Raw genomic sequence first — 25,944 nt, 5'->3', positions numbered from 1 at the left:
ATTTTATTTTATTTTTACATCTGAGTATGTTTTTCATTCTTTATTTCCATTCTTAATTTGTAATTACTCTTACAAATTTTCTTCATTTTTAATATTATTTCCATTTGTAAATACTCACTACAAACTACAAACCTTAAAATATATTTTTTTCACTTAAATTTTAATTTTTAAACAACTTTCATTTATGTTTTCTTTTTCCTTCTCTTTTTTATACTTTCATAATTAACCTTACATATAATTGCTTTTTAATATGGAAACTTCACTGGTCCATTAGAATTAAGTCTAATTGTGTAAAATATTAAACTTTGTAACTGTACTGTATGTTTCCTGAATAAAAGAAAATAAAAAAAATCAATAAATCAATAACATCAATAAAAATATCAACTCTTAATATTTGTTTTATTACTAACCGGTTTAAAAGCTACACAAGCTTCCTTATTAAGATATAATTTGGTAACCAAATCACTATTTTGTGTTTGTGGAAGTATGGAGTGAGGGGTGATGGGGGTTGAAGTTCCATTGAAATAATGACTGACTTATTACCTCCATACTAGATTACACATAGACATTGTTGAAATTATTTAATAAGATAATATTCATTACTAAATTGAATCTTAATTGAATCTTAAATCTTTGAAACCGGTTGGTAATGAAATAAATATCGAGTCATTAAAAACAAACTGTTTTTATTTTAATTACTTACCGCGATTTTGTTTCTGTTCTGCTTGACAGCTGTCATTTGGTCTCGGCCAAGCGCTGTTCCCTGACGATGAGTCCATGCAGCTGGGAATGTTCTTCACAGGAGTGTCCCCAGGAGGAGGAGCATCCAACATCTGGACGTTCGTGCTCGGGGGAAACCTGAACCTCTCCATTACAATGACCACCATCAGCACGTTGGCTGCCTTCGGTAACTCAATTCGACTTATTCATATACTCTATTCTACTGGATGATTTTCTATGACTTTTGACGTGGATTAAACCAACAACAGTGTGCCGATCAACTCGCTGCGACTTTTGATGACAAAGCACCATCTCGAGCCACCGTGTTCGCTGGTTTTCTAAATTCAATCGTGGTCGCACTTCTTTATAGGACGAATTTCGGGAAGGTCGTCCGAAATCGGCGGTTGTGCCAGAAAAAAATCGATGCTTTGCATGAACTGATATTGCAAGATCGTCATGTGACATACCGTAAGATTGAGGCATGCTCGGGCATTAGTTCCACTCGCATACATTCAATATTGCATGAGCATTTGGTCGTCAAAAAGATTTTTTCGCGTTGGATACCGCATAATTTGACAATCGCTCAAAAAAAGGCTCGTGTCGATTGGTGCTAACAAATGTTTAAAAAATTCAATCGCGGTGCTTCAAAAGACGTCTATAAGATCGCGACAGGCGACGAATCATGGATCTATGCATATGAACCCGAAACTAAACAACAATCGACTGTATGGGTCTTCCGAGACGAGCCAAATCCAACAAAAGTTGTTCGAGCACGAAGCACTTCGAAGCAAATGTTCGCCTGTTTTTTCCGAATAACTGGACATGTCGCCACCGTTCCATTAGAGCAATGTAGAACGATCAATTCTGAAAGGTGTACCGCCATTTGTTTGCCAGAAGTGTTCCGAAAAATAAGGCAGACCAATTGCAGAAGACGAATCATTCTCTACCATGACAATGCAAGCTGTCACACATCAGCTCAAACAAGTAAATTTTAGAGCATTCAAAGCATCGAATTGATGGGTCACCCGCCGTACAGTCCTGATTTGGCATCACATGATTTTTTCTTATTTTCGCATATCAAAAATAAGTTGCGAAGTCAACATTTTTCGACGCTTGAAGAAGCGATTGATACGTTTTAATCACATGTTTTGGAGGAACCTCAAAGGGAGCCATTTTCGATAAATATAAATAAATAAATAATAAATATTTGTTTTTTCTTCTTCTATTTGTCTATCTCATAACTTAAGTAGCATCCTTCGTAATCAATGCATCCAAATTTTTTTGTTCATCAACTGGGGTCGATAGATTAATGTTAATGATTTTTGTTTTATTTTTCATTTGCAGCCATGATGCCTCTGTGGCTTTTTACCCTCGGCAGGGTCATCTTCAGCAACGCCAACCTTGTGGTTCCGTATCGCAACATCGCCACGCTTGCCGTGGGTCTAGTCATCCCCCTGGGCATCGGGCTGATTGCGCAGAAGAAACTGCCGCGCTTCGCCGCCCTCATGGTTCGCATCCTCAAGACCTTCTCCTCCCTGCTGCTGCTCTTCATCATCATATTCGCCATCGTCACTAATCTGTATCTCTTCGAGCTGTTTTCTTGGCAGGTAAATTGACTAACAGATTTATTATTTGTATTTGTAGTATTCGTTTTGAAAATTCAGTTTGGAGAATACGGTACAACGAAGAAGTCTACAATATCTGCAACGATCTCAACATAGTAGGGGGGTTGCGACCGGCGGGGCACTAGGAAAGAGAGAGTAAAGAGAGAGTGCCCAATACTTTACATGGTACCCCAAGGTAGGCGTAGCGTTGGTAGATCTTCGAGTCGAGTTATCCTTATCTACCTCGGTATGTTCTACCTACTTGTCATTTCGACGTCATATGGTAACCTAACCAATAAAAACCTAACCTAACCTAACCAATGAATGACCCCAAAAATTTAGTCCGCTTTCTTTACTTTATTAACATTTAAAATAGTTCTCATTTATACTTTAAATAGGCTTATGTGATAAAAAGTGCCTACTTCAAAGTGATTGTAAGCTCCAATAAATTCCAATTCAAGCAAAAAATGCTTGATTGAACATGATTTTTATATGACTTTGACAATTACCAAGACTGTATGCTTAATTATCGTCTGTATTTATCTACTGAGCGATTACAAGGCCGGCTCCTTTAACGTCTCGATATGTACATTTATAAAGATAGTAAAACAGATGGAAAAAATATAATAACTTATTATTTTTTTAAAGTGACAACTTTCTTACGCCTAGATACTCTTATATGTTAATGGGACAGAATCTTGCGACATTCTTTTTTGTATCTCGTTTCGGAAACTGACAGTTATGTCAGAATACAATTAGATTTGAAAATTTACTTATTTCTCTCTCATATTGTTTTTAAGAAAAAAGTGCCGACGTCAGAATGATTAAAAATTTTAATAAATAGTAATTAAAGGAAAAATTGCTCGGTGGAACAAAATTTTAATGTGTAGATATGTGTATCGGGGGGTACTAGACCCGTGGGTACAAACCGATGTACTTATATCAAAACTTGATGGTGGGGGGATCGGTAGTGTATTTTCGTAATTGGTCGGGAGAATTTTATCTTCAACTATGACGTCATACTGAAGCTATGTCACTTAAGTGCGTAGCTATGTGTACCGTGACGTACGCTTCTCCTTGTTTCATATCGATGTACCCACCCAAAACTTGAAGGTAAGGGGTCAGTATTGTATCTTCGCAATTGCTCGAGAGAATTTATTTTCAACTTTATCGTCATGGTGAAGGTATGACGTCTTTATTCCATCATAATCGAGGCCCTGGATTCCCTTCTTCAGCGCAAAGGTTACAGAGAGCTCCTTTGGGCAGCTTTCTCATTTGGCGTCAAGCCATTTTTCCTTGTGTGTGGGTATTGCCAAGTAGACTTAAATCCTCAGGTATGGAGTGCGGTATTCATTTAATTATTCAATTTATTTATTTAAAAAAACGTATACATAGCAAACTAAAATTCAAGACGTACATATTATAAAAAGAACAAGAAAACATGTAAGACTCTTGTCAAAGTAGTAAGAGAAATCTGCTCTGGAAAACCCCTTTAGATACATGGAACAGATCAATATCCAGAGTGATGTTGTTCAGCTTAGCTGTAGCTCTCAGTAATTATCAGAAACATACAAACCAATGCTCATCATAATCTCAGGATTATCGACCATAAAAATGTGTAGTCAAATACACATTCCTTCTAGTCTCTAAACTGCTGAAGCCAAGCATACCCCGGAGAAACTCGGTCGGGTAGAGCCGAGGATAATACCCACACTCTCTCATGAAGAGATATCTCAGAGACTTCTTTTAGATTTTCTCTATCATAAGAGAGTACTTCAGTTCATGTGGCCCCCAAATCATCGAGCCACTCTCGAGTCTACTTCGCACCAAGGAGTTGTTAAGAGTTCTCAGTATGTGGGTATTTTCGAAAACCCCGGCAGTACGTAGAACGAATCCTAACATCAATGATTTACCACTTTTTGCCTCTATGTGATCATGAAATGTCAGGGTGCTCACAAATCTAACGCCCAGATCCTTAACATTTGATGTACGTAACATATTCTGGTCATTCATTTTGTTGCAAAAAAATCGAGTTTTTTTTAAACATTAAACCTTAGGTAATGGTGGGCAAGCTGATTCTGCTCTAAAAAACGCTCACTAAGAAATTTGAAAAAATATTTTACTATTTTATTATGAATTTTTGTTGTTTAGATAGTGGTGGCCGGCATGTGTGTCCCGTGGATAGGCTACATGGTCGGTTGGTTAGCCGCACGCCTTCTGGGTCAGGCCCCCGAGGACTGCCTCGCCATCGCCCTGGAGACCGGCATCCAGAACACCGGGATCTCCATCTTCCTACTCCGCTTCTCCCTGCCTCAGCCCATGGCGGACCTTACGACAGGTAATGTTTTCCGGATGGGGTAGGATACCAGCAATAGGGTCTTCTTACTAGCAGGAAACAGTAGGTTATCAATGTTTTTTCATGAAATTTTATGAAATTTTGGATAACATCCATAACAGCTGCTGCTTCGAACACATATACTGAACTGGTGACAATTAGCAACTTTAACATCGTCCTAAGAATTCTTTTTTGAGCTACTTTTAGGGGATTAAGTGCGGTTTTAGATGCTGATCCCCAACTTATGATCCCATACTCTATTATACTTTGACATAGCGCAATGTAAACTGTCCTCAAGCTTAGTATATTTAGTACATTTCTCAAATTAATAAAACAAATATTTTAACTCTCCCTTCCCGGTGATGTGTAGCTAGTACACATTGCATCTAATAACTTTAATATCTCCATAAATATAATAAATGATAGGTTGAGATTTTCGGTATTTCATTTCTTATACATTTACATATCGGTAAAAACGTTTTTTTTATTAAATAATTAATGCTTATTGGGAACATAAAAAGCGTTCTATAAAAAATTTGACATATCACCGATACAACAGAAAGTTTACCAATGTGTCGCATGTTGCATTCGTAGTAAAAAAGTAATCCTATTATATAATTGTCTCGCACACTCTTTACGTCTCACTCTCGATAATACGGGTATATTTGGGAGCGAGAAAGACAATTTTTATGCGTCACATGCGCGGACAGCAATGTTTCTTGTACTTTTCCCAGACGCCCGTTAGCTGCGTTAGTAGCTACTCGGCTTTCGTTGGGGGCGGTTATTTTCCGCGCACTGAGAGCACGAATTAACGTTTTTTTATGCTTTTATCAATTAGATTAAAAATACCATCACTTTTGACTTCAACTATAAATAATTGAAGCAATTGCCGATGAATATTACACTTTTACGATTTAAAATCTGTCATTTTTTGCATGTGTAGTGACTACACAGCACAGTAGGACAGTAAGGAAAAGGTTGATTGATTCCAAAAGAGTTATAATATTTTTATGAATATCAAGTAAGGTAGGCCCTATAAGTAGACCCTATACGGATCGCACTCCACGTATGTGCCATTTGGTGTGATTAGGGAAATGGCGATTAATTTTCTATCAAGTCTTCTCTGTTCTGTCGCTCTTTTTTCTTCAACAGAATATTTATGAAATAATTAGTTGCTTCATATTAATGATGTATGTATTTGTTTCCAGTTGTTCCCGTCGCTGTTGCCATAATGACGCCATTACCTATGGTATTAATTTGGCTTTATCAGATTGTTAGAAGCCGGTAAGTTTAAACACATTTACTACTTTCTCCTCATAACATTCTCTTGTCTTTTATCATTTTTGATAAACAATTGCGGAAAATCCTATCTGATTCGTATATGATCCTGATACCAGTGGCGTGCGTTCCATAAAGGCACATAAGCAGTGCCTACCCTACTAGAATTTTATTAAAATAATAGCAAAAAATAATTTCAAAAATATTAGTAACTAATTTTAAAATTTGAAAAACGCGCCAGAGATAATTCGGTTAAGTAATATTATATTGTACCGATCAGCGCACCGCTATCGGTCTGGGTCGGGAGAAGCACGAACTACAAATGCCTTTTTCTTCCCAATGATCATAACGCGATGCGGGAACAAAATGTGTATGTGTGGGTTTTATTTCAGTTGTAATAACGCGTGTATGTGTAAGCTAGTAGGCAGTGCTTTTTGAACGTTGGTAGGTACATTGTTTTAGAAAGAACAAACGAATACGTTACTGACATCTAGCGTTTTTTTCGATTATTATTTAATAAAAGACAGTCATGTCGAATAAATAACCTCAAATTGGTTTCTGTCATAATTATACAATCGAGAGTATTTTTGTTTCGCGTTTATTTAAAAAAATTATATAAAAAAGGTAATTTTTTGGAACTTATTGATTTGCTAGCTAAATATGTCGGTATCTTGGAAAATCACTTTTAATCATCTAGTAGTGCATTTACGAGAATGTCAAATAGAGCCCAAAATGATTTAATTTCGAGTGTAGCAACCGTAATAAATGAAAATATAAAATATTAAAAGAAGGATTTCGTAGCAATATATTATATAAATTATATTAAAAATTAGAAATATATCATATAAATTTATCATTTATTTGGATATTTGATGTAGCCTAGGTAATTTCAATATTAACTACCTACAGCATAGTGATTCAAACTAATGGGACTAGCGAAGGAAACTGTTTGGTAAGATTGATTAGGTACTTATACTATATAAAAGGTACTTTTTTCTACTGCCTACCCTAGTTGAAAACTCTGTGCACACGACTGCCTGATATGATTCATGAAAAACTTAATATTGTTAATTAAATTGGCATTCACTTCTTAACACTTCAGTATAAAAATAAAACTTTGTTGTTAGTGTTACACAATTTTTATTATTTTACAAGAACACTACTACAGTTTCGGGAGAGCACTCCTCCCATCCACGGGTGATATAAAACTAATACAGTAAACACAGAATATTGTTCACGATGTCATAGAATTTAACCAAAAAACAAACTAATTAATCAGTGAAACCTAAAGCTGGGGGTTTATTCCACTTATCTAAGGTGTCAGCATATAAATGGATAGCTATCTAAATAATAATATCTGTAATAATAATGTTTTATTGTCAGTGCACCCCTGTAACTAAGGAGAGCTTCGCGATTTCGCCGCTGAGCGTAGTTTGACATTTACAAAAAATAATATTTATACAGCGTGTTCTTTAAACCCTGTCACATCCGAAACCACGATGATCAGTATGGGCAAGAAGACATATTAGCATATTAAAAAAAATATTTAGAACAAAGATTTTTTTTTAAATAAACTATTTAAAAAAACAAACGGTTGCTTACTTTTGCAAGGGGAAGCGAGGGGGGGTGGCCGTGCGGTCGGTAGTGAATCAGACTCCCCCTTCCCCCTCCTCGTTTCTCCCTTGCAGAAATAAGCAACCATTTGCTTTTTTTTTAAGATTTTTTTTTATTAAAATTTATTCGTTCTAAAAATTTATTTAAATGTGCTAACATGTCTTCTTACTCATACTGATTATTGTGGTTTCGGATGTGACAGGGTTTAATGAGCACCTCGTTTATTATTATTTATTATTTTAAGCTTCGTTAATCACTCATAAATATTTTTTTTCCAATGAAAAGTTACACAATCCTTTTTACAATGTTTACCCGAAAGGTTTTCATGACACAAGCAGGCATTTTGGTTTCCATTCTAAACATTACACCTGGCTGGTGGTCGAAGAGCGACTAAATACGTGTCGGACATGACTGAACGTTTGAAGGCATCATCATTTTTGAAGGCTCAGGGCATGTCTATGTGTATAATTATTTCAATGCTCGTAACTCTTTTCTATTAAGATAGTTTATTAACTTCTTAATTGAGAAAATAATATGGATTGATTTTTAAGAAAAAGGTTTAATAATGTTATTTTTTTTACAGTTTGGCAGCAAGAAAGCAGACCAAGAAAAGATATGATGCTGAGAACGATGTTCTACCATTCTCCACTACAAGTGAGAAAATCATCGCTGCAGACGAAAAATACTGACTAATCCATACATATTAGAACGAGAAACTATACACAAATACTTCACTTTACAATATAAATATTAAATCCCGATCAGCGTTCTGTTAAAGAAACGCAATTACAGACATTTCCTTTCTTTTACATTTGATCATAGAATTAAGAATAGTCCAGAAGGAGCGTGGAATCATATTTGAATACATCGGACTGTGTCCAATCATTCCCCCACTTAGACACACTTTCGCCGCGCGCATACGTTAAGTAGCCGGGTAATGTTGCTTGATGGGAAAAAAATAATCATAATACAAATGTAAGGTAAAAAAAACCAATTTGTTAATTTCTCTAAAATTTTATTGTGCACGCGGAAACATTGATTGATACAACAGATTAGATGAATAAAGGGTCATTTAATAAGAGTCATTGAATTAATGAACTTAAAATATAAAACAAATTTTATTTGACACAAAACTGATATTTTTATATCATGTTAAATAATATTTGATGTTTTAAAGATTATGTCGTTCAAATGTCCCCCACGGCGTTATTTAATTTTCATTAGTTCTTTTATTAAATGAGCAAAGTCGGGTAAAAAAAATTCTACCCTGGCAACACTAACGAAATTTCCATTTTGTTTCTTCGACAATATGACAGATGGAAAAATAATTCAATTTTTAAGTAATTCATTTGCTACTTAAACATTCGTTTGTTAATAACACATGAAATGTGATGCCATCCTGTTTCTTTAAGATCCTAGCAGTATTTCTACACTTTAAAAGGACACAACACGGCATAGTTGAATTCAAATCAGGAGTTGCGTACTGAGCGACGTCTACAATGAAACTAATTGGTCAAAACGTAAACCTACTCATTTATTAGTAGTTGAGTCGCCTTTTGTTTGATGTGCGTATGCTGTTTCTGGACTATTCTTAATTCTATGACCCCAAGTATCAAAGTAAATACTTTTGTACTTATTGAGTTGTGACATAGCGTCGAAAAAAAATTTCAGTCGTTTTCACGTAAAGTTGAAAAAAATCACATGCATCGTTCTACGATCATGACAAAATGTAAGAATTCCATTTTGCTAACATTCTTGTGAATTTAAAATTGTGCTGTATTTTTTTAATCTTGGTGTTAGAAGCATTTGTCCCATCAATACAATGTAAGTACATATCATGGTGATATACTAATGAATTCCTGTTTTTGAAGACAATTTTATACAGTAAAATCCAAGTATGTATTTAAAGGTGCTTGAAATATTTATTGTAAGTTTATATTATATTTCATTTACTAACAAAACAAAGGCATTTTTCAATGAATTAATTTATTTCATATTTAAAACTATGAAATGTATTGCCCATTTAAACTTCTTGTTCAGTAAGACTAAAATTTCTATTGTTATATCTATTAATGGGTGTTTTATTATCTTGTTAAATGTGTAGAAAATACCTAGTGAGTATATTGTAGATATTTTAAATATCTAAATGTGTTCAAATTATTTGCAGAATCATCCATGCAAATAATTGCCAGTGTTAAAAATCAAAATAACGCGGTAAAGTTTGCCGTATAATATAAACCATAGACTATAATTTCTGCATAATTACATACTTTGAAATAAAATAAAATATCATAAATTTGAAATGAGCCTTGCTCCCTTTTTACGGAGAATTTCTTTAAGAACTTTGTTACAGGTTTTAAAAATACTACTTTATAAACATTTTTATGTTAAGGTATACTACTTGAATACTAATCTACTTGATGAATAATGTATGTAATACAAATTTTCAAAGAAAAAAGACAGCCATTATAAGGAAAAAAAACTGATGAACTCGTGATAAAACAGTATCCTACATATTTTTTTTCCATGACTTAAATTAGCATTTCGTCGTTGCTCAGGCAATATCTGTCTTTATATACAAGTATACGACTTAAGCCAATTACAATTATAAAGCCATTTTTTTTCTCATTATGATTACACAATTTTGTTTCAACAAAATAAAATTACGTATTTTTCCTCTTTCTTATTAATAGAAAAATCCATTAAAAGGTACATTGTTTAAATTGTCTCTTAATTTTGTTTTAATGTTACCAGATGCAAGGACGATTTACAAATGTACATTAGTATGAATGATTTTGTATTTTATCACGATATTGCCATGGGTAATTTTAATTTCATGTTTATTGTGACAAGATATTGCCACCACAAATGTGAGATAAAAAAATATTTTAACAAGAAAAAAAATGCAATAAAAATATGATTTGAGAATAAGTACATTTTTTGGTTTTTATAACTTTAAAAATACATCGGTCATTTTTTATAAATGCGTGGTATAAAAAGATATTGTTTTATCATGAGGGGTATATTTAAGAAAATATGTCAACATGAATGTATTAATAACGTTTACAAAATTATAATTAAAATAAAATATTTATTTTGATGTTGAAAAAAAAAATTGGGGTTCTATGAGTCTGGAAACATTTTTTATTACAGTATTATAATTGTTTGGAATAAAATATTAATTAAAAAATTATTCCAAAAGTTTGGAGAGTATGTTTACGAGTATTTCGGGAAGAAATAAATATCTAAAAGAGTGTTATGAAGTTTGGCTTATAGCTTTATTTATGATTGAAAAGAGAAAATGTATTGCCACAAGACAAAAATAAATAGAGTTTTGTCACAAAATATTTATAGAAAATTGTTATTGTAGTCTATGTAATGTTGTTATTAATTTGAAACATCTGTATCTTGATTTTAGGATGGTAACATTTATTTTATTGTATTTTGATTTTATATGTTACTGAAAAAGTATATAAGTCAACAAGGAAAATATTCCGATGCTTGAGGGCTATTATAACATGAAATCTGAATGATTTGTGATGGAATACAATAATTGAAGAAGGCATTAGGAGATTATATCTCTGTCTAACAATATTGATCTTGTGTTGAACAAATCTCACCTTACATTCATTTTACTTAGATGGTTTAACATATAATATTTATATGTAACATTGTATGTCAGTGAATGTAACTGTTATGTATATTATACTAGTAATACTTTTTTATCGATGGATTAAATTTATATAAAAAATGTTTTGTTTTTTACTGTGTAGTTCCAACTTAATGCAATTTTAAAAAAAAGAATCAATAAAATAAAGAATTATAATAGACCAGAAACTGTATACGCGCATCAAACTGAAGCCGACTAAACTACTCATAAATGAGAAGTTTTACGTTTTGGCCATTAGTTACTCAGGAGACTTTGCTAAAATTTTGTGTCATTTTTAAGTGTCAAGATACTGATGGGATTAAATGGGAATAGGGTGGGATGCAATGAAGAAGCAAATTCACAAATAATATTATTTAAGAATTAAATTATTTTGCTATCTGTCAGGTGGTTAAATAAAACAAGACAGACATTTTGTTAGTATTGCCAGGGTGGTCGATTTTTTACCAGCTCACTATTAATTAACCTTAGTATAATATTAAACGGTATTAATTTACTCAATTACTAAATGATTATTAAAAAAGGGAAATATGTTTTCCTAATAAAAGTACCTGTTTTTTTTATTTTTTATAATCCAGTCAGTAAAATATTTGCTTTGGTAAAACATAACAACAATACACAAAATTATTTTATATTTGTGTTATAAAAATAAATTGTTCGCAGTCTGGTAACATTACGCGGCCACTTCATGCATGCGCGCAGGCGGGATGTCAGATTTTTGGATGCAGTGCGATGTATGCAAACATGATTCTGTGCGCGCCTTCTGGTATATTATAATTCTATGGTTGCAGTATTTTGGACACATCATAAGACACCCAGAGAAGTATGAGATCCTACGCCTAAATATTCAAGGCAAAATTGCGAGCAGAAGGGGGCCCGGGAGAGAACTTCCTGGCTAAAGAACTTGCGGCAGCGGTATGCCAAGTCTTCGGTGGAGCTCTTGGAAGAAGACATCGCTCTTTTGCTTACTAGGTGCATAATATATGATAGAGAATACAGTCTACTACTACTACTACTACCTTCACGCCATTTCGCCGTAGGGGTAGGCAGAGAGAATGGACCTCCACACGCGTCTATCCTGGCATATATTCCTAGCTTCTTCCACATTCATACATCTTGTCATACATGCGCTTCGGTTCTGTCTGCTTTTGATATGACCAGACTTAAGATTTCGGTTTATCTGATCATGCCACATCTTCCTTGGTCGTCCCCGTTTCATGTTACTGTTCATTTTTGCAATATATACTTGTTTTACCATTCTTTCGTCGTCCATTCGTTCCACATGACCAAACCATCTCATAGACTCTTTCTTAATCTTTTCATTTATACTTGAGTCAGATTAACACTCTCGCCTGATTTCATCATTCGTAACCCTGTCATACATTGATTTCCCACACATTCGTCGAAGAGATTGCATTTCAACCGCATTCACTCAACTTTCATCCTTCCTCTCCCAGTGTCATGTTCACTTCCATACATAAGAGTTGGGACTAAAACTCCGTTGTGCACTGCCAGTTTAGCTTCGACTGGCATATTTTTATTAGCAATTACAGTGCTTAGTACGGTGTTCATTTTGTTTCCCATATTCACTCTCCTTTCAATATCTTTTTTTATTTTTCCATCTCTTGAAAACATACTTCCCAGTACATAAATTCTTCTACTTGTTCGAGACATTCGTTGTTTACACTTATTATGCAGTCAGTAACCTCACTTCCCCTTTCAAATACCATCACTCAAAAATGAATACAGTCGAACCCGGATATAAGAGAAACCTCTTTAAAAGAGAGTTGGCTTAAGGTCCTGTCATTTTACCCCCGAAAACCTCTGTAAAAGATAGCGGGAAAAGCTCAAAAAAGGGAAAAAAAGAAGTGAGTCGTTCTCAGAACTTCAGTACAATTTGTATGATGTATGTAAGTGTATTGCTTTATGTACCTCTTTACCTAATACATACACATGTCATGTATGTAAAGTCATTCCATATCAAATCAACACAGGGTATAAACCTGACCACCTCAGAATTTGATGAAATTTGGTATGAAGTTTGTCTTCATAGAGATTAAGAAAAATGGCAATTTTTTCAAATATCTCAAACGGTTTCCGCAAAAAAACCTAACGGACATATTTTGAAATCACCATAGCTGTTTTTCTAATTAAGCCAGAGAGATAGGATTGGTGTCATTTTACTCAGTTTTAAATGTTCTTTCTTTTGATGTGCAATACGACATACTTTGTTTTAAAAACTATTTTTGAAAAATAAAATTGAAATTTTTTAATATGATTTTCTTTAAAGTGCATTTAAAAAAAAAAATCCTAAAAATAGTTTATACTTTTGGTAATGTAACAGAAAAGCCTTGGTTTTCCAAAGTGATTCTGAACAACATATGCAGAATTGGACCACTGCTGCAATGGTTCTCCTGTTCAGGATTTACGTCCGGGACTCTGCTATTTGCGAATGTCAGCTTGATGAGGAAGATTTTAACAATGTTTTTTTGGATGCCCCATAAATGATTGTTATCCTGATTTCCTATCCGACCTCTCTGATATTAATATCCCATTCCCTATTCATATTCTTACTCTCCAGTCCCCACCCAATAAACATGTATTTAAAATTCTATTATATCTAGCTATAAATGGTGTTAAGCTGTAAATATGTTATATTATTATATGTATATTAAATACTAACTTGTATATATTATATTACTAACACTTGTGTAAATATGTAAAAATAACAAAAAACTCGACACTGGCCAGAACACCTGAGTTGAGAGGTGAAAAGGCCATAAAAAATAAAGAAGAATACTTTTGGTAAGTGATTTTCAAAATTTCAAAGTAGGCTAATGAGTTCATAGTTAGATAATCATTTTTGAAAGTGAAGTATTTTTTTTTATTTTAGTGTGTTGATTTCATACAGAATTTTTTTTTTAGTAAAAAGAAATATTTGCGTTCTTATAATTTACACAAATATTTAATTTTGAGGGCCATTTTCAACTGTGAGTTGTAAATAACTCACTATTAGAAAATGGGAATCAAATTGGGGTAGAGTGGGATTCGAACCACGGACCTTTGATCCGTGAGTCCGAGACACTAGCCACGGGACCATAACCCGATTTGAATTGGAATGACCCCTGCACTGTATTATTTTTTGTACCTCTTGTACATAATAAGAATAGGAAGCCTGGTTATGTTTAAAAAACCTATGTAAAAGAAAGCATGGATATAGGAATGACCTCTTTATAAGAGAAAAATGTCCCGGTCTCTTGGGCTCTCTTATATTCAGGTTCGACTGTAAGATTGCACAGATGTGTTTTTTTTAAATGTATTTTGTTGTCATATTACATTTTTAAATAAAATCGAAGTACAATAAATGGTAAATAATTTATTTTTTTTGTCCGGAATTGTTTTTTTTACAAGGAAACCTATCCTGCATATTTATTTAGAAGACTTTTTTACACAATACTGCGTGGAACATACGTTCCGAACTGTGTAAAAAGAGGTTTCGGTGTACATCACCATTATATATTTCCAGTTATAGGGGAGAAGAACCTTTCTATAATTCTCTGTGCAATGGAAGAACAAGGCGTATATTTTCCTTTAATACGGATGTTGTCGCGATGGCCGCTCAGGGTCGAATATTCTAGGATCTTCTGTAAATATCAGCTCCTTGGTGTAGATTCCCATGAACCCCACTCCTTGCGCTTTTATTATCTCCGCCTCCACCTTCGCCTGCTTGGCTTTACACAAGCCGGTCACGTTTCTAGGGTACACTCTGCCCGTGAAGGCGCTCTGGAACTGGGACAGAAGGCGGTAGTTCTTGTAGTTCGGAGTGATGTCGTATTTACAAAGAATGCACTGTTCCTTCTCTCGTTCGAAAGGATTTTCCGTCAGCGTCACCGGCATATCTTCTTTCGACGTGTCTGTTATTTCTTTTGACACGGCTGCTACGACATCATTAGCGATATTGTGTTCGTGCCTCGCTGTTTTGTATAACACCGGCGATATGCGAGGGTTGCGTAGGTGCCCTAAAATGATAATTTGTAAATACATATAAACTATTTTTACTTCAATTAAATTACTATAAACACGAAATATTTATTTTACTAACCTCTTAACGCCCGTAGACATGTTTTCCCTAGGACTAGAGCCATTGTGCAATAGGAAAAACGTTTAAAAAACTATTTTATATTGTTTGATAATAATATTAGAGGTTAGAATGTGTTTCGGTGCAGAAACTGTCAGATGTAAAATTCATAGAATTTTTCACTATTCCTTTGTACCATTATTGTAGTCTACGGTTATGTTTTGTTATAGAATTTTCCATCTTCAGGCTTTATCTTTCCGTTTTCATTTTTCAAATTCGTTTTTGGTTTTGTCCGGGAGAGTGGGAAGAGCGGTTAAACGTCAAAAATTTTAAAAGATTAAAGTTGTTTCAAAGTGAAATCAATTTTTATTCCGTTCACTTTACTGTGCTATTATTATGAACGCAAAAATAACATCTCAAGATGAAAAAGTCTTCGAAATCTTCGGTTAAGTATCCTAAATCAAAAAATACTAAAAAACAAGATGACTTTTCCCTTAAAACTGCCGTGTTGACACCGGAAAATCATGATAAAAGCAGTGTTAATTCGAGCAGAACCAGCGGAGGAATCAGCAAATGTTTATTGACACCATGTAGGAGAATGGGATTAACTAGAAAACGAATTTCATCTACTACTTCGCCTTTGCAAGAAAATAAATCTCCTTCCGATCATTTATCCCAGGTTAAACCAGCTTCGCCATTAAAGTCTGTTACATCTCCACCGCAAATAAATAAAAAGTCTCCGGTTGCTTTAAAAATACTCAATAAAAAAGAGTCAGCGGTTCAAGGATCCGCACAAGAGAAATCTCCATCGACATTGAAGTCATCCGACAAAACTGTCGTTACAAAAAAAATAGAAAAAAAGTTAGAAAATAATCGAACGACTACGCCAGACCAAGAAGAAGTGGTTGGGCCAGCTTTAGAAAAAACTACCCCAAAATGCAGCGAGGAACCTTTAAACCTTTTAAAAAGTTGCGTTGTGTTAGTAAACAAAAAGGTGATGCCGAAAAATAAGCGCAAACTTGCAGATCCAGTTAATTCTCCAACAAAACATGAAAAAAAGTCACCAAAACCTGTTGCATTAAATAAGAAAACTATGTCAAACTCTTCAGTGAGTGATTGTTCTCAATCAAATAAAAAAGAAAGTTTGAAACTCAAAATTGTGAAGAAAAATGACAAAATTCAGGTTGTGAATCTCATCAGTCCACTTTCATCGCAAAAGTCCACATCATCCTGTTTCAGCGATGAAGACGATGACGACTTTGAAGACAAAACTATTATAGAAAGAAAGGCGTACAAGAAAGCCAAACTCCAGCTCCAAAAAACACCCAAAGACGAAGTCATGTTAAAAAACGACGTTGAAGAGATCAAAAAAAGAATAGAAGAAAAACAAAAGAAGCTAGACGGCCTGAAAACTAATTCTGTAAGTAAATTGCACAGTATGATAGAACTGGAAGAACTTATAAATGGGTGGAGAGGCGGGTGTCAAATGGCGCTGGAACAATTATTAGAAATATCTAGAAAAAGAGGACAGTTGAGAGATAATATGGGAATGGAAGATTTATTAAAAATGCTTCATATTCCACACGATCTTGTTAAATTTGATCCAGAACAATCCGCATTTGAATAATCTATTATAAGTACCTACCATTATTCTATCTGTTGACAGATTTAACGTGCAAGTTTAGTGATACCATGAATTGTATGACAAAAAGTAATTAAGATAACAATCATCATCACTACCTTTTCCGCACCCAAAGGTGCTTAGGGCACTGCGTTTGTAAGCCAAATGCAGCATATTTCAACCATCTGTTTCTTCCTACACTTCAGGTGCATGTCCAGGAACAATGAAGTAATCCAGATTAAACAGGAATTCAACCCAGGACCACAAGAATGGTTGGCGAATGCTTCAGCCACTACACAACGAGGCGGACTTATCGATGACGATATATTTACTCACTTTGCCCAAATTATCGCAGCAACTGTATTTTTCTCTTTTATAATACTTAAAACTCATAAGTAGAATGTCCCATTAAAAAGACTGTAAAGAAAGATCGAGGGAAGGATACATTTATGATTTGCTTGTCCTTAAAACTTTAAAAAATTAATGAAAAATATGTTAGCACCACGATTTAAGCTTTGTTATACATATTGTAATTAAATATTTATGTATTTGTTTGTTATCCTATCCAATAAAATGTCAGTGTTATTTTGATCGTTTTATTCTTGTTCTTTTTCCGGTGCCTTGTTAGGTCCTCCCGACGTTGGCGATCACTTCAGCGAAAGCATCTCTGTCCTGCGCTACTCGAAACAGGTCCTCAACTCTCCTTATTGGATGCACTCGCCACAGTTCACTAGTGTAGATGGACTAGCTCTCCCTAAATTCAATAATAAATACGGGAAAAGAACACTAGTACATTATACCAAAAATGTATAATATGCTCCCATTAAATATAAAAAAACAAAAAAAATTATCAGGCTCAAGAGAAAGACGTGTGCTGGAAATCTGGCTTTTTGGATGTGGTTTTTTATATTGAAATTTTTTTGTGTTTTTTTTTTTATTTGGACAAATTTTTATTTTTCTACATGTAACATATTTTCAATGCGCATGGGAATACATATTGTCTTTTTTTTCCATAGTAATAAGAGTTTTTATGTGTTATAGGATTTAAGAGATAAGATTATGTAAATATATATATTAAAACTTAACTATAAGCACATGCTGACGAACTGCATTTTATGCAGTTCAGTAGGACTTGATAATTTGTATTTGAATTTTTGTATGTTTTTGATAAAATAAATAAAATGTGATTCCTGGAAAAAATGATCAGAGTGGTTTTCCGTTGCCCCTTCTCTGGTGGAATTTTCTATCGGTGTTAATTTCCTCTGAGCTGGTCGGTTCTGGTTTGGAGGCGCCGTTTATTATTCAATAAAAATATTATTTAAACTATAACTTGAAGCTTTTGCGTGTACATCTAAGAAAAGCTAAGAGTTGTTGTTTTATATGAGTTCTCCATCAGGGGCAGAGCCGAACCTACCATAGGTTCAGTTGGCACAAAAAAACCAGACACTTTCTCACCAGAGAGAGGAGAATTATATGCTCGTATTATTTTGCAAATGTGTATATTCCTGTCCGTTTTCAGTAATCGACGAGGCGCTAACGTCACTTAGATTCGGCGCTGGTCAGCGGAGGCTTGTAAAGCTGTAAACCTGTGGCCCAGAAGGCTGTTAACTGAGGCCGAATTTCCTAGCTGACACCCTGCTAGTATACATATATAAGTGAGTTGATTGATTATCAGATTGAGTAAGAATTAAAAGATGTCCGTGTCATCGGTGATACTGCAATACAGCATAACCAGTTCTTTTTATCGAAAATGTTTTAATGAAATAATTTCATTGCAGGGACTTGAGAGATTTAAATGATTGCTATTTTTACCCTAAATAATGATAGTTTTTCTGGTACTCCAGAGGTATTTTTGGTTGATTAAAATCGTAAGTAATATATTAACGTGACACTTTTTAGGTTACCTCAATTAATAGTCACATGGTATCGTGGTATCACCGACGATATGTAAAATAAACTATGTTGATTTGTACTATTTTCTTTATTTAGTTTTAAAACAAAATACGTGTTTACGAATGAAACCAAAAAATTACAAATTATTATTAATCTTCATATCGAGCCATGATAGCTAAAACATCATAACCCACAAAAACAATATTTTACAAGTGAACACTTCTTCCTTTAAATTAACGAGGAAAACACTTTAAGAATCAGTCAGCAAAGATTTACGAACAAAGAAGTGATAATGTTCACCTGTACAAAACACTTACTCTGCCTGTTCGGGGATTCCTGTGGCTTTGCATCATTTTAGAACAATTTAATAGTAATACTTTCAAAATTCCTCTCAAACATAACCATAATACACGCTTCACCTATAATGATGGTTTGTTAGTACCAAAAGTATGTAATAAGTATGGTAATAGAACTCTCAAATATTTAGTACCTAGCATTTTTAATTTATAATTTATTGCTGAAAGAACTTAAATTTAACACGCAATGTAACAAGAACAAAATAAGAAAGTGGCTCATCAGAGTCATCATCAAAAGTTCATATTTGAATAGTGCTTGTATGTAAATATTTTAATTTTTCATATATTTTCTTGTATTTAAAAAAAATAAAAATATTAATGCATATTCAGATCTTTCCGGCTGTTAATTATATCGGTTAATTTATTGTTTTTAAATATGTAGATAATATTTTATAAGTTTTTATATTAAGGCAATCCATCCTAAGAAGGATGATTTCTGTATTTTATAAGTTAGTATAAATATAAATCTCCACCAACAAGCTACAGAAAGTGACTTGGTGGGATTTTAGTTTTAGTAAAAGTATGAAAATTGAAATGTTAAAACTGTAAAAATGTATGTATTTTATATTAATAAAATAAATAAAATTTAAAAAGAAAAATTAAACTCTATTTATTGATATCAATAAAATAAACATTCAAAACAAAACTTGGTTGCCAAAGTGTATTTCTTGATATTGAGAAGAAATTTTCTCATATTAAATATTGCTTCTGTTGGTTACGATGTTTTGACCATCATGGCGCGTTAAAAAAATAATGTTTAAGTATTCTATTACTAAAAATGTTTAAAAAACCTATTTCTAAAAATATGCAAAGTATTTAATCTTATGTTGGTTTAGTATCTACTGAAAGTTGCATTAGAATTATTAGATAAGTTGTTGCAGATCCCATCATCTGTAAATAAAACAGTAAAATTATTCAAACATCTAGATTCTAGGTATATAAATATTAATGGTTTTATAGTTTTAGACTTATTTTTGTCATGTAAAATACTTACTTATATTATGAAGTTTCTACGTATTTTAAAAATTTTGAATGTAAGAATAATAAAACTTGGATAAAATATCCTAGTAGCATTTATTGTTGGCGAGCAAAAATATTTTACTGCAATAAATTCATTAAAGGGACTGAAAGCCATTAGTTTTGAATAACTCCTATTTTTACTATAAATAATGATAGTTTTTTTGATACTCTAGCTGTATTTTTGGTTGACTAAATTCGTAAGTAATATTAACACTTTGAGACCGGCCAAATACACATAGAATTTACCCTGTGCCCGGCCCATTTTTGTGAAATTTCATGCTTTGTGAATGGTTTCATAAAAGTGTCATAATTATGAAAATACTGGGTTAAATCAATTGACACATCTCATATTTATTTGAAAAAATTTGATGAGTTATTTTTGTATGATAGTTTAGCCAACATTAGCCTTTATGGAGAGCCACATTGCGCATTGCAATGTTCGCACATATACAGGGTCTCACTCCTTTTTTGTGCTTTGTATCCCGGAGCCGTGTAAACACGTTATTACAATAACCACGCGTTGTGTCCCGGTCCCGTATTTTCACGTCGTTTACCAGCAGTGAAAAAGTACTAATAAAAGTCACTAGATGGCGGCCTCCGTGGTGTAGTGGTCAAGACGCTTGACTCACAGACGGAAGGTTCCGGGTTCGATTCCCGGTGAGAACACAAAAATTAAAAATGTGATTTTTCTCAAGCCTGGGTGTACTGTGATGTAATTCACCACTGTAATTGGGCCTCCTGGCCTGCTGTGGTGCAAACATAAAATAAAATAAAAAAATAAAAAATGTCAATAAAATGTACTTTTTTAGACAGCTGGTAAACCACGTGAAAACACGGGACTGGGATACGACGCGTGGTTATACAATCACGTGTTTACAGCTTTTACGGCTCCGGGATACAAAGTGTCAACAGAACGCTTTTTAGGTTCACCTGCCAAGAAATTCAATTGAAGGTTACGCAGTATTTCAGTATCACCGATGACAAGCTTTCCATATGGCTTTCATATTACAACAACTAGCTTACCGAAAATAGGATAGTGTTGTCAATGGTAAATACATCATTTGCTGTGAATTTAGGAGTCCTTTGAAGAGTGTAAGACAATATTTGGTGAAGCTAAAAGAAAATAAATATTGATAAAGTAATACCTGTGTGTAAAAAAATAGCTATGTTCAGGAAACCCCTTTTTTATGGTATTATAATGTAATATTTCCTATCATTTTTAAATTTACTCGGTGTTTAAAAAATATGAATATTTTTACTGATTCTTTATTAGTTACAAGAAATGAGCAAATTTTATATTTACCAAGAAGTGTTGCGTTAAATGTTACTAAATTATTGTATTTTGACCACTTACCAACTTCCTATGTCTACTATGGTTTCGATAAGCACCCGTCTCGAAACCGGTACACAGAGAAAAGTCGGCAAGTGGTTATATACTACAATTTACTAACATTAAATAAAATGTTTGACTAGAAAGTTCATGCTTTAAATATTAATAATAAGTAGTGTTAAGTTTTTCTTTAACTAACTAACTAACCATCACGCCATTTCCCCGGAGGGGTAGGCAGAGAGGATAGAACGCCACACCACTCTGTACTGGCACACTTCCTTTGCTTCCTTCACATTCATACATCTTCTCATGCACGCACGTCGATTATTCCGACTTTTCACATGACCACTTTCAAGAATTTGTTGTACTTGATCATGCCATGTCTTTCTCGGCCTTCCTCGACTTCTACAACCAGACACATTCGCATCATAAATCTTTTTAGCCGTTCTTTCATCATTCATTCGCTCCACATGACCGAACCATCGCAAAAGACCTTTCTTAATTTTGTCGATAATGCTTAACTCAGCCTTGCATTCTGCTCTAATTTCGACATTAGGGCACCTATCATACATTGTTTTTCCGCACATTCGCCTGAGGGATCGCATTTCAACAGCATTCAGTCTACTTTCGTCCCTTTTTTTCCAACTCTATGCTTCGCTTCCATACATTAGGGTTGGTACCAGAACTCCATTATGAACTGCTAATTTAGCCTCTAAGTTTTTCTTTAATAGTTCTTAATCTAAATTCATATTGATTTTTGTGAGTGCCACACCAGAGTATTGTTACTCTAGTGGGTACTAATTAGCATAGTATATAAAGATAGCACAAGGGCTATAATCTCTCTCTATTTTGTTTTTCTCGAAGTCTTCGGTCGTCACGGAGCGCACTGTGCTTTAAAATAAATATTGTATACAGTCCACTATTATAAAGATCTTTTATTTAGTAGAGATCGACCGCCATATTTATTGAATTGGTTACAACACCAGCACACATTTTTCTAAGTAGTATTGTTTTCAAGGCTACAAGTTTAAAAAAAAATACCCTCTTTAAAATGTCTTCATCAGTTTCTTGAATCATAATTTTACCAATAAGTATTTTTATATTTTTTGCCTGAAATTAAGCATATTATATGAATTAGTATTGTTTTACAGCTTTCAATAAATTCGGAAAAGACAAAATGTACACATGTATTTTTAATTAACCTCATTATCGCATTTATAGCATCCATACACGGGCAGCAGGATGACAAGAAGATTAGTTGAAGATTGTTGAATCGAATATAAGAGTAAACCTATTGGTTGGTTAATATCCCCTCCATACCACAGATAACTTATGCAACTCAATAAATAAAAAATATTGTAAATAAACGATACAAAAGAAATACTAAATATAAAGAGTAAATTCCAACTGAAACATTTGTTGATAATTTCACAGCAATTGCAAATTTTATCGTAGATTTGAAAAATAGATCGCAATTTATCCAAAAATATTTTTTTCCCCATTTCTTCGCTGCAGTAGATTGTACGGGAGTTTTGATGTAAACGGCATATGAGAGAATTTATCGGTTGGTCGGTGCTTAATACGGTCGGTTGTCTAAGTAAATTCAATAGTTCATTGTGTAGACTTTGCAAGCTGAGATAAAGTACATGCGTAAAAGAGATAAACATTGTGAGGGCACAGGCTATAGCCACACTCGGAAACTGAAGAATAAATAACATGCTGAAAGATAGCGTTTGCCGCCATAATAGTAAAATGCCAGTGGAAATTATTACGTACAAAAAATGGAACAACTCAACGCCAACGCAGAGCATTATATGAAAAAAACGAAGCTTTCCGTAATTCTTTTTAAACCCCGAAAGGTTCCCGAGATTGAAAATTTCCTGTACTGAAGCTAATATTTTACCGTAATTATCTTTATTTAGCAAATTGTTCGCCATCAATCCTACTATCGACATGAATACATACACAATTCTGATTTGATTACTGAACTGAATAAATGGCGAGGTGAATAAGAAATCACCGACACTTTCCTCTGTAAACACGACTACATAGATGACAGATATCGTATAGTGAATCAACACCAAAAGAGCGGCCATTAAAAATGGGACGCTGATTTTCATTTCTATCTTTTTATCGTTTTGGTTTATATTAAATGGTGTCATCATTGTCAATTTTCCAATGATAAACAAAGGTGAGAAGGCATCTATAAATTCACTGCGGTATAAAAAATTCCGAACACGATTCATAGCTGTCGAACACACTGACTGTAGTAAAGGCAATATTTTAATAGAGTAACTTTATCCGCCAGGACATTTGAATTTTCTATCGTGTCATTAACCAGACCAATTACTTCAAATATTGAATTATATATGGGAGTGTTAACTCAATAATGGTATTGTTTTCATGTAATAATACTACTACGATGTGATATGAATTAAAGCTAACGTTTTAATACCATTAGACATTATATCTATCTTTGGAATGTGAAATTATTTGATTTTATTTAATTCAATCAATCATCATAGTTCAATCAATTTACATTCAAAACTGTGGTCAAAACTCAAATGGTAGTTTGGCATTGAACATGATATATTTACATAAGTAATTAAATTATGTACTGTACTGGATACTATTACGATAAGTGGGTTGCTTCTGTGACTTTTTTGTCTGTAAGGTTTATTTGGGGAAAATATTGATTAGTAGTGACGTAGAAAGTTTTCCTTTTGAAATACACAATTATAATGTTTTTAGGCAAAAATTTACATTGGAGTTTATTTAACCCTTTCTAGATCAAGAAAACCCCATCAAAATAATTCTACTATTGAAAACTCAACCAAAATATCACATATTATGTTAAAAGTAATTTGCGTAGCATAAGTCCCTAACGTATAATAAATAGACAGTAGAATTACAATTTATAATCCTATGATGCGCTGGAATCAACAATTAGAATAAATAGAGAAAGCGTATCACGATCATGTGGGAAAGAGATATAGATACATATTTTCTCAGTTCATATTATTTATTTCTGTTCAACTTCTTACCATAGTAATGACACTAGCTGGCAGCTGTCACAATAATTATTTATGTACTTTCAAAATGTGAAAAGCGTGCTTAAAAATAAATCGAATTATCGACTTATTCAACTAACAGGATTGTATTTATGAATTTAATTATATAGGTATCTGTGCTGTTTTTTTATTGTTACAGTTCAATTAAATTTATTCGACGTCATTATTCCCACAGCATTGTGTCCGATCACCATGAAAGTCCATTAGATAATGAAGTAACGTGATTCTTTACTTAAATTTATTTATAATTTTTTTTCCAATGTAAATAATGATAAATAATAAAAATAATGTGACTTCACTGGGGTTACCTGTGTCGAGGACACTTGACAATATACTTTTTTAAAAATATTTTTACATGTGAGAATATATAAAGAATTTTACAAAGATAATTTTCAAAATGTTTTTCAGTTTTAAACACTACGTATTTATGTTTATATTTAATTAATATATAACTATATTATTTATAGTTTAAAACGCACAATAAAAGAACAAAAACATAACATAAATTATACATTTGTGGAGCAGTTGATTCAGGATTGGTTTGGGTGAATGAGACGATCCTTTTTACTTCTACCTAGCTCCACTATCCATTTTTTATAGCCTTTTTGAACATTTTCTCTTTACTTATTGTTTTAATAGATACTGGAAGTAGGTTATAGATTTTTATTGAATAATACTCAAAATCCCTTTGTCCGAAAGTGGCATTAGTTTGTATTTGTTTAAGTTTATATTTTTAGTGTAAGAAAATTAGCCCAAAAATGATCATTCAGGGAAAATAATTCGTAGCAAGCAACGCCATCTGCTCTTCACTCGAAGAATTCGGTCTAGTTTTATTTTATTCAGGAGATTATCAGACAAGAATGAAACGTACGTACACGTACGGCCGGGTTAAATTTTTCGCTTCTCATTCTTGAACCTCCTGTTGCTCCTAAAGTATTAATTCTACAGTAAAATTGAAAAGAACCTAATTCGTAGTAAATATTATGTAAATAATTATTGTAGAAGCAATTTAACTTCATATATTTAACGCTATTTCTTAAGGTTTTCCAGATATGACCCAAAATCTGAAAAAAGGGACCTTTCCCCCCTCCCCCGCCCTTAGCAGACCCGCCACTATCGAGGATTTTGAGTATGTTGATCAAGACACCTCAAGGAACAAGTGTGCCAATTTTCAAAACTACACGAATTATTTCCCCTGATTTCACTAATTTGCCTAGGCTATTACTTACATTTAACATAAATATTCTCACCCGCACCTGTACCTATCCGCCCAGTAGCTGGTTAAGAATTGGCCACCGACTCGTCGAGACAACCGCTCCGCACCCGCGTTACCGCTTACCGCTCCCGCTGCCGCAAC

General features: G+C 33.5%; 3 protein-coding genes and 1 long non-coding RNA gene across 8 annotated transcripts in view; 2 read left to right on the top strand and 2 right to left on the bottom strand.

Moving 5' to 3' along the window:
* Positions 1–9,227, top strand: part of LOC148273426 (ileal sodium/bile acid cotransporter-like) — a 74,383-nt gene extending 65,156 nt beyond the window's left edge. For 2 of the 4 annotated variants that reach the window (XR_015824582.1, XR_015824581.1), the window contains exons 5-10: positions 733–907; positions 2,065–2,327; positions 4,476–4,662; positions 5,868–5,943; positions 8,135–8,397; positions 8,450–9,227. Coding sequence is in view for 2 of the 4 variants with exons in the window: in XM_088238728.1 (XP_088094854.1) it covers positions 733–907; positions 2,065–2,327; positions 4,476–4,662; positions 5,868–5,943; positions 8,135–8,240 (807 nt within the window). In the remaining 2 variants the exon portion in view is untranslated. Of the gene's footprint in view, positions 1–732; positions 908–2,064; positions 2,328–4,475; positions 4,663–5,867; positions 5,944–8,134 lie in introns of all 4 variants that reach the window. The other 2 variants (XM_088238728.1, XM_088238729.1) reach the window with 1 other exon arrangement.
* A 5,349-nt stretch (positions 9,228–14,576) lies between these two features.
* Positions 14,577–15,461, bottom strand: mRpS18C (mitochondrial ribosomal protein S18C). Its single transcript, XM_088238732.1, has 2 exons — positions 15,321–15,461; positions 14,577–15,237 (listed from the first exon to the last, which is right to left on the bottom strand). The coding sequence occupies exons 1-2, from the start codon at positions 15,361–15,363 to the stop codon at positions 14,810–14,812; spliced, it is 471 nt and encodes a 156-aa protein (XP_088094858.1). The 5' UTR covers positions 15,364–15,461; the 3' UTR covers positions 14,577–14,809.
* A 136-nt stretch (positions 15,462–15,597) lies between these two features.
* Positions 15,598–18,567, top strand: LOC148273424 (uncharacterized). Of its 2 annotated transcripts, none has more exons than XM_088238731.1 (2): positions 15,598–16,716; positions 18,437–18,567. In XM_088238731.1, exons 1-2 carry the CDS (start codon positions 15,718–15,720, stop codon positions 18,437–18,439), a joined length of 1,002 nt encoding a protein of 333 aa, XP_088094857.1. In that variant the 5' UTR covers positions 15,598–15,717; the 3' UTR covers positions 18,440–18,567. The 2 variants fall into 2 exon arrangements, with proteins under 2 accessions (XP_088094857.1, XP_088094856.1); XM_088238730.1 differs by lacking the exon at positions 18,437–18,567 and adding an exon at positions 17,124–17,502.
* Positions 18,568–21,134: 2,567 nt separating this feature from the next.
* LOC148273423 (uncharacterized) lies at positions 21,135–22,623 on the bottom strand. Its single transcript, XR_015824583.1, has 2 exons — positions 22,558–22,623; positions 21,135–21,299 (listed from the first exon to the last, which is right to left on the bottom strand). It is a non-coding gene; the product is annotated as an uncharacterized LOC148273423 (long non-coding RNA).
* Positions 22,624–25,944: the final 3,321 nt, after the last annotated feature.

Source organism: Micrasema longulum, unplaced genomic scaffold (assembly GCF_059751315.1).
Source record: "Micrasema longulum isolate JH-2025_06_02 unplaced genomic scaffold, ASM5975131v1 h1tg001955l, whole genome shotgun sequence".
Taxonomy (NCBI): domain Eukaryota; kingdom Metazoa; phylum Arthropoda; class Insecta; order Trichoptera; family Brachycentridae; genus Micrasema; species Micrasema longulum.
Note: the sequence above shows the minus strand (reverse complement) of the source record. Positions and strands in the feature narration are given on the sequence as shown.